Below are 9,561 nucleotides of genomic sequence, written 5' to 3'. Positions count from 1 at the left end.
ATGTGAAAAAGCATAACTATACCTGCTACAAATTAGACTAAACAGACTGGCCGGAGAACATAACAATCAAGAGAATCACATTCGCAAATTGCCAATTGAGACACTGAATGTATTCCATAAGACTTCCATAGTACTCAAAGACACAAGATTTAAGATTACATTAATTCTGTACAAACCCATGACTAAACTGATTAAATGCACTGTGAAAAGTACATTACACAATGTAACATTTTTTTATGTTTAAAATTTTAAAAAATCATGGAGGAAAGAAACAGAATGGAGAATTGTTGAGGATGAGGAAACTAACATATGAAAAAAAAAACTTCATTGTCATTTTGTAATGCTTTTTGCTAACCATAAGATGGCAATATTCACCACATATTCATATTATTAAGCCTCATTACAGGATCATTAGCTCCTCCTTTTCTATTTACTTGTTTAAAAAACAGATCTCTCATTCACATCTGTTTCTCTTCTTCTTTCAATAATGTACTATACAACAAAAAGATACTGTGATACTGACTGAAGGATAGGATCTGTGTAATAATATTTGCCGTTGTTTCTGGTGAGACTAATTTTTGGCTTTGTTTTTTGTTATTGTTTTTTTATTTTCACTAAATTGCAAATTGCCAGACAGCATAATCTACAGAGAGGAAGAAGTTCCTGAATAACTGTATGTCTACAAACTCAGAGCATCACAATCATCACAACCCAGAGAACAGAAGAGCATCAACAGAGCAGATCTGACTTACTAAACATGGACAGACACTTGATACTGATTTTAATCATGACTTTAGGTAAAATACCCTTGTGCTAAGGGAAATAGATATGATAGGATTTAACCAAAATTAGTTTAAAAATGTTTGTTTATATCTTTGCAGGTGCAAAGGCAGCAGACCAGATTGGGCCAAATCAGGGTGAAAAAGTCATCAGTACTGAAGGAGAGTCTGTGAGATTAAGCTGCTCATATGATACAAGTAGCAGAGATGTTAGACTTTACTGGTACAGACAGTATCTTAATAAAGAACCTCAGTATTTAATCTGGAAAGGTGCTCGGGACCGGGGTGGTACTACTGGAACCCCTGCTGATCGTCGCTTTCAGTCGACTGCATCAGAAAAATCCACTGAACTCACTATTACTGGTGTAACTCTGTCAGATTCAGCTCTCTATTACTGTGCTCTAAGAGTTGGAGCCCAGTGATACAAAGTCTATGTGAAGCCGTACAAAAACTCAATTTAATTTTTCTCTTTGAAGCTCAACCACATCAAAACCACAATTTTATAAATAGAAACTAATAAATTATTTGGAAACACCTGCAAACAACTGTGATAAGAAATGTTATTCAAAAAAAGAAATGTTTAATAATGTGCCAATAAAACCTCAAAATATCATCAGGAGTCACGGGTATTATGTTTGTATGCCTTTTTTTCAGCTCTCCTGATCATTTATTTTACACCAGCTGTCATGCAGATGTTATGCAGTAGAAGATGGAATGCACCTTAGGAGTAGAAGATGCTCAAATAATTAAATTATTTTATTATAGTTATTTGCAATGCTTCATGGAATGATATGTCTTTCCTTCCCTAAGAACACAGTCTTGTATCTTTTTTTTTTTTTCAAAAAGTGTGCTTGCCCCTGGATCAGTATCCATCATCTGAGATCAATTATAGGAATCACAAAAAGTTGTGAAAAATTTGAACACTTCCAAACTTGGATCAATCACATACATTTCCAAGCATCTCAACAATAAAAAACGAATGAACAAACTAATTTATGAGCCAATGCAGTATAGGAACAATGATTTTTATAATTCAAATATAAATATGGAAATATATTACATTTTATGTACACTTATGTACAAGACATAAGAACTCAGAAATATTTAAGATTCATAACTATTTCAAGTCACTAATCAAACTTTTGAGACTGGCTTTGTTAACTATTATCAATATACATCTTTTCTGTTTATTTCAACTCTAGATTTATGCTCTAGATCAGTAATATTCTGTCATGTCGACAACTTGTATCATAGTGTAACAATATACAAAAGTTCATAATCATGGGAAGAAGGAGACGAAACCTGCAAACATTCAAATAAAACTTTAACGGGGGGGGGGGGGGGGGGATGCTCATTTTCTAAGTTCCACTTTATGTCGTCTTTTTTTTTTCCTTAAAGGTGTTCAAGGTTTACTTGATGTGCTTACGCGCCGATTGCTAAGTTAACAACACAGAGATATTTGAAGCAGTTTTACTCACCGCCTGCGGTTCCAACTCACGATCGTGACCCTTTTTCATTAGGACTGCATTATCCTTAAGAAATAAACGATATGCAAATCCGGCGTCAAACTGGGCCGTGTTTGTAAAACAAGCATCTTCGAAATGCAGGGAACAAACACAAACACTTGCACAACTCCGTCGATGCTCTTTAAAAATAAACTCCGTCCACTGGTCCCTTGATGTTTTTTTTTTCTTTTGGTAATCTGTGCAGGGTTGTCTTGCCCTGGCAACCAAAAACACACTTCTTTTGTGACATTTCGCAACGCTCTCACTCTGATCAGTGAACATCTGTTGTGCTCTAAGTGCTCTGCTATACGGGAGCACGCGCTCTTCCGGCAGAAGTGCCTTAGGACCCATATAAGGAAATTCCGCTCCATCTAACGTCACACAGAGCCATACTCGAAAAAAACTTTCCGAAACTTGTGACAAACCAGAAGGAGTATTTTGGAACAAAAATACTCCTTCAAACGTACAACTTAATTTTTGAAACTTTATCCATGTTTAGCATGGGAATCCAACTCTTTAACAGTGTAAAAAACTCAGTATGCATGAAATAGCATTTCACCCCCCTTTAATTATAAAATAAACACAAAACAGCGTGCCAGCCCCTCGCGGACGACTCCGCACACAAACAAAACCAACACACAAAATAAAATGCAGGCCTGGTCCTCTCTCATCCTTCACTGTTGTAACTCCTCCTTTTTATCGTTCCAGAGCTTCTACGTGGGACTCGAAACCAGTGAGTGGAGCAGGTTTCGCTCATTTCCAATCACTCCACTGGTCTCAACCTGTTCCCACGGCTCTCGGCCCCGCCCCACTCATCACACATAGCACTATTAATATTATTGGCTCATTAATAATTAAGGTTTATAGATTGTGTTAGTCAAAACCATCTGCTAAAGTAATAAATATATGTATGATTTTTTTGCTGTTGCAAATGTTCTGGAATGCAAATGCAGATGCTCTTTTTACACAGAAAGCAGGAAGTTTCAATGTGTTTGAGAGTGAAACTGCAGAGACTCACAGTAACACAGATCTACAGCTCAGAGCACAGACAACATTAACACACACCTGATCTGACCTAGTCAACATGGAAAAACACCAGCTTCACCTGCTTCTCATTTTAATTCTGTCTTCAGGTAGAACTTGACTCTTTTATTATAATTTTATTACAGTGGTTTTAATGAGATAATTTGAGATAATTTTGCGTAACTTAGCTGACAAATTATTATTGTTTGTTTGATTTAGGTGTGATGACTGCAGACCAGATTAGGCCAAATAAAGATGCAGTTTTCATGAAGGAAGATGAGACTGTGACCCTCAGCTGCTCATATGACACAAGCAGCAGTTATGTTAGACTTTATTGGTTCAGACAGTATCCTAATGGGGAGCTTCGCTACTTAATATACAAGGCTGCACGGTCAAGTAGTGGAAGTGGGAGACCCGCTGATCCTCGCTTTGAGTCGACTACATCAGAAACATCCACTGAACTCACTATTACTGGTGTAACTCTGTCAGATTCAGCTCTCTTTTATTGTGCTATAAGAGTCGGAGCCCAGTGATACAAAGTCTATGTGAAGCCGTACAAAAACTCTAATTATTTTTTTTCCCTTAACCGTCAAGCCACATCAAACCCAGAATCTAGAATTCACAGAATATAACTACACTTGTGGAAACACCTGTGTGCGCTTACTGAAAGGCTAATAAAAAGAAAATATGATGTTCTGAATTACAGTACATCACAACAATTTTAAAAGATATGACTAAACATTACATTATTATTTAATACCTCCTCGGCAAAGTCTCTTGTATGCAGTCTTTTAGTCTCTGAGTCTCTTAAAGGGGGGGTGAAATGCTCATTTTCACTCAATATCCTGTTAATCTTGAGTACCTATAGAGTAGTACTGCATCCTTTATAACTCCAAAAAGTCTTTAGTTTTATTATATTTATAAGAGAAAGATAGTCTGTACCGATTTTTCCCGGAAAAACACGAGCGCCTGGAGGCGTGATGTGTGGGCGGAGCTAAAGAATCATGAGCGTGAGTAAGCTTTTGCGTTGAGAGCGTTTGGAAGCTGTGACATTACCCTGAAGAAAAAACCATCCAAAACAAACCATGGCTAACAGTCAGATTCAGCGTATATTTATGATCCAGAATCAGATCCAGAGGATGAAATTTAACAAGAGCAGCATCAGCAACAACGTCTCTATGTTAGGGCTGTGCAAAAAATCGAATGCGATTTTCATGTACATCTCATCAGTAAAGACGCTCCAGTAATTAGAAGAATATCTCCAGCACGTGTGTTCAGATCAGGGTTGCCAGGTTTTCATAACAAATCCTGCCCATTTGCTTCTCAAAACTAGCCCAATCCCACTTCCAGAAGGTTCCCCGATAAAACATTGCTTCCCGGGGTTAAAATATAAGTTTTTTAGCAGGGTTGCCTTGGTAAAATTTGCGTTTTAGGGGCTAAATATCACGTTATTTGTATTGGGGTCGCTGTGACCCCAATACAAGAAGCAACTGGGCAGGATTTGTTGTGAAAACCTGGCAACCCTGATCTGAACACACATGTTGGATATATTTCTAATTACAGGAGCATCTTTACTGATGAGAGGTGCATGAAAATCGCATTTGATTTTTTGCACAGCCCTAGTATGTACTGAAACTGTATATATTTGCTTAGCGGTTTTGGAAAATGACTAAGTTCCACTTTATGTCGTCGTTTTTTTTTTTTTTTAAGTTTTCCATGTGGAAAGTGCAGTTTGATGACAACATCACATGTTGTTTACTTGATGTGCTTACGCGCTGATTGCTAAGTTAACAACACAGAGATATTTGAAGCAGTTATACTCACTTGCCTGCGGTTCCAACACACGATCGTGACCCTTTTTCATTAGGACTGCATTATCCTTAAGAAATAAACGATATGCAAATCCGGCGTCAAACTGGGCCGTGTTTGTAAAACAAGCATCTTCGAAATGCAGGGAACAAACAAACACACTTGCACAACTCCGTTGATGCTTTGTAAAAATAAACTCCATCCACTGGTCCCTTAATGCCTTTTTTTTTTGGTAATCTGTGCAGGGTTGTCTCTCGCTCTGATCAGTGAATGTCTCTGCTCTGCTATACGGGAGCGCACGCTCTTCCGGCAGAAGTGCCCTTAGGACCCATATAAGGAAATTCCGCTCCATCTAACGTCACACAGACCCATACTCGAAAAAAAAACTTTCCGAAACTTGTGACAAACCGGAATTTGTTCCAAAAATACTCCTTCAAACGTACAACTTAATTTTTGAAACTTTGTCCATGTTTATTTAGTCACCCTCATGTTGTCCTACCTACATGACTTTATTTCTTCATCAGGATGAGTAGATATATAATTACAAAATATTAATTTATTAAGTAATATCAAGTAATTAATAGACCATACAATAAACAAAGTATTAACTGCCTTCATGTTGCATTAAATAAATTACATAGGGTTTGTTTAGAGTTATGTATGACAAAACGAATATGCTAACATTATACATTATTTTAATTAATCTGTATTAGTAATATGCACTTGCACATAGGAAAACAAATAGAGAATACTAAAATGTCATATTCTTTCAAAGTTAAAACAAATTACTCAACAATACCTTAAGTGTCAAAATGTGTCTGAAAAAAAATCTGTATGTAGACAGACTCCTCCTCCAGCTGTTTGTAAATGTATTCAGTGTAACTTTAGCAAAGAGTGCCTGAAGCAGCAAAGGGTATAGAACTGCTCTTCTAGACGTGTTCATTAAGTTTAGTTTGAATTTAACACAGCACATTTACAAAATTAAGATGATGACACAATAGAAAAAATATGTAGTGTTGTTTATCTCATATTTCTTGGGTAAGTATATATTCTTTCTTAAACAAAATTCCTCCCATATTGATTTGAGAATTAATTAATGATTGTATTAATTAAATTGGTAAATGGTTTTCTGAATTCTAGGATGTAGATCTGAGGATGCCGTCCAGCAGAATATGAGAGTTCAAACAGCTGTTGAAGGTGCAGCTGTAATAATCAATTGTACGTATACAAGCATTGATCCATCGCCAGCTCTCTTCTGGTACCAGCAAAAAGTCAATGGATTCCCAAAGTACATGCTGTCTACTTATGGAGATAATGATGACAAGTTCAAGAAGAGATTTAATGCACGTCTAAAAACATTAACAAAATCAGCTCCTCTGACAATCCAGGATGTGTGTGTGTCTGACTCTGCTGTGTACTACTGTGCTCTGAGGCCCACAGTGACTGAAACACACTCAACACTCACATAAAAACATTGTGTCAGCATGCAGAAGTTGAGACATATTACAAAGTTTATTTTTGTCTTTTTATTGTCACATTGTTGTTTTTCTAAATATTATGAATGTACTTAAAATGTATTTCCACTTAAATCTTAAATCTGTGTGTATACAGATGCAGGGTGTCTTTACAAAAAAAATAAAAAATAATAATAATAATAATAACAATAACAAATATATAAATATAAAACACAGCTTGCGAACAAGACTGAGACAAATACACTTTGCATTTATAAACATTATACATTTACATTTTTTTTCAATTGAATTTAATAAAACAAAGTTTAATTACTAATGTATTTCATCACTAATTACTAACTCAAAGTATTGCAAACTCCAAAACAAAGCACCTCCTCTAGAAGCATACACGGTACTGCTCTGGTGTTTGCAGAAATGCTTTGATATCTGACTGATTTTGATTGTATTTCACATATGTAAGTTACTTCGGATAAACATACATAAATTAGGAAATACATAAATTCACCACATGGAGGCAGCATACCTCAAGGTGTCTTTAAGGAGACTTGCCTGTGGACCTGAAGACTTGAAATATCAAGAGAAGAGCAACACAGAGGAAACCAGGAGCTACAATCACATCAGACAGAGAGAGAGAGAGAGACAACAGAAGAATACACTTTAAAATATTAATCTCTTTATCTCAGCAATGGAAAAATGGGTGATTATTACACTTTTCTTCACAGTACAGGACTTTGGTAAGAAAGTTCTTCATTTGCACTTTATTATTTCTTTAGATGTGCGTTACTTCATATATGTAAATTATTAATGATTAAATCTATTTTCCAGTATGCAGGGGGCAAGACAAAGTAGAACAGCCTTCAGGAAGAATGACTGCAAATGAAGCAGATCAAGTATATTTAATGTGTAATTACACTACAGAAAATACTAATGCAGATGCTTATCTCTTCTGGTACAAACAGCTTCCAAACAAATCCCCAATATTCATTCTGAATAAATATCCATTTAGTGAAGGAATAACTGAGCCTGATTTTAAGAAGAGGTTTTCTGCAACATTGGATTCAACATCAAGAAGAGTTCCACTGACGATCAAGAATCTGCGAGTGTCTGACTCTGCTGTGTACTACTGTGCTCTGCAGCCCACTGTGACTAAAACACACTCAACACTCACACAAAAACATGCAAAATAAATAAAACCTGTCCAACTTTACCAACGTAACACTATAAAACAAGTGAAAACATTCTAAAAAGTTACTATCATTTATAAGTTATCAAGTGAGAATCATATGAGTAATAAAGAATAAATTGATCTTAAATGGCTCGGGGGACCAAAGAATTGAGTCATTAAAAGTTCAAGATGAACCTGGAATTGTGAAGTTGTGAAGTTCTACTCAAGCAGAACTGATCTATAGCATTTCCATTTTGTTTTGCAGTATGACACAGAATGCGAATACATTTTTCTTTTTCCAAGGTTCTTGTGCTTGTGTTCAAAACTGTCACCTCCAACCAATCACCTGCAAGTGAAACCATAAAGGTAAAAAAAAAAAAAAAAGTCTGAAGACACACCTCTTCTGTGAGGACTGAACTAATACATTATAATTGGAGCCCAGAGAACATCAATACACTGATTTGTCCTACTGTAAACATGGTAAAATGCCTGTTTCTGATTTTAATTCTGACCCCAGGTACAGTATGACTCCCTTTATTCATTAAAAAGTAATTTACAGTAGAAAAACAGTGTAATAAATAATTGTGTGCAGCTTGAATCAGTAATTATCTTATTTCTTTGTTTTAGGTGTGATGACTGCAGACCAGATAAGGCCAAATCAAGAAACTAGTGTCATAAAGGAAGATGAGACTGTGGCCCTCAGCTGCTCATATGATACAAGTAGCAGATATGTTACACTTTATTGGTACAGACAGTATCCTAATGGAGAACCTCAGTATTTAATGTGGAAAGAGGCTCGGGGTTGGAGTAGCACTGGAACCCCTGCTGATCGTCGCTTTCAGTCGACTACATCAGAAACATCCACTAAACTCACTATTACTGGAGTAACTCTGTCAGATTCAGCTCTCTATTATTGTGCTCTAAGAGTTGGAGCCCAGTGATACAAAGTCTATGTGAAGCCGTACAAAAACTCACATAAATTTTTCACTTTGATCTCAAGCCACATCAAACCCACAATCTATAATTCACACAATATAATTAAACTTGGGGAAACACCTGTGTGTAGTTAGTGATGTAGTTATAAATATAATGGGAAAAGAGCGAAAGAGATCAAAATAAAAAGTTGTGGATTGCTAATATGCAAAATATATGCAAAACCAATCGTAATAGTTTGGACAGCTATACACTTTTTAAGATTACAAAACTGACTTTCGATGCTGGCAGAGTTAAATATATGTAATATAGTAATTAAGAATAACATTAATATTAAGTATGTCTCTTTTTCTTTAAGTTTCCTCTTATAATATACATAAATACAATAACAATGTCAAGTGATAATAATGTCTAGAATTACATCAATTCATCAAATGGAAATAAGGGGTCAGTGCTTGAACCAATGTATGGGACTGATAAAACAAACATTGGAAAGACTTTAAAATGTGCCCAGAATCCTTCAGGAGGAGGAGACAGTCACACTGTGTGTGATCAGGTTCTGTGCAGTCAGACTCCTCCTGCGGGTCTTTGCATTTGTGACAGTGTTACAGCTACTTTATCACAGAGAGGCTGAAACAAGAGTCTGCTGTAGATTTTAATGAGTTCATTTTATCTAAATTATTATTTTAACTGTTACGTGCCTCCCTGGTCTAGGGTCAGGGATGGCAGAAACAAGGAATTTTTTTAAACAAGGTAGAAAACAACTTTTCTACCGACCACCTGGACACGTTCTCTCCTGTCCCAGCATGCCACAGAAAACCACACAGACTTGTCACTGTCTAGAATTTTGGTTTATTTAACAAACTCAAAGA

General features: G+C 36.1%; 3 gene segments (V, D, J or C); all 3 read left to right on the top strand.

Moving 5' to 3' along the window:
- Positions 1–406: 406 nt before the first annotated feature.
- On the top strand, positions 407–1,201 carry LOC113096563 (T cell receptor alpha variable 14/delta variable 4-like). The segment is given in 2 exon segments: positions 407–797; positions 882–1,201. Coding segments are annotated over 2 exon segments (360 nt in total).
- Positions 1,202–3,282: 2,081 nt separating this feature from the next.
- LOC113096562 (T cell receptor alpha variable 14/delta variable 4-like) lies at positions 3,283–3,840 on the top strand. The segment is given in 2 exon segments: positions 3,283–3,417; positions 3,527–3,840. Coding segments are annotated over 2 exon segments (363 nt in total).
- A 4,363-nt stretch (positions 3,841–8,203) lies between these two features.
- LOC113096561 (T cell receptor alpha variable 14/delta variable 4-like) lies at positions 8,204–8,697 on the top strand. The segment is given in 2 exon segments: positions 8,204–8,273; positions 8,384–8,697. Coding segments are annotated over 2 exon segments (354 nt in total).
- The last annotated feature ends 864 nt before the right edge of the window (positions 8,698–9,561 follow it).

Source organism: Carassius auratus, unplaced genomic scaffold (genome assembly GCF_003368295.1).
Source record: "Carassius auratus strain Wakin unplaced genomic scaffold, ASM336829v1 scaf_tig00215982, whole genome shotgun sequence".
Classification (NCBI taxonomy): Eukaryota; Metazoa; Chordata; class Actinopteri; order Cypriniformes; family Cyprinidae; genus Carassius; species Carassius auratus.
This window is presented reverse-complemented; position numbering and strand designations above follow the sequence as displayed.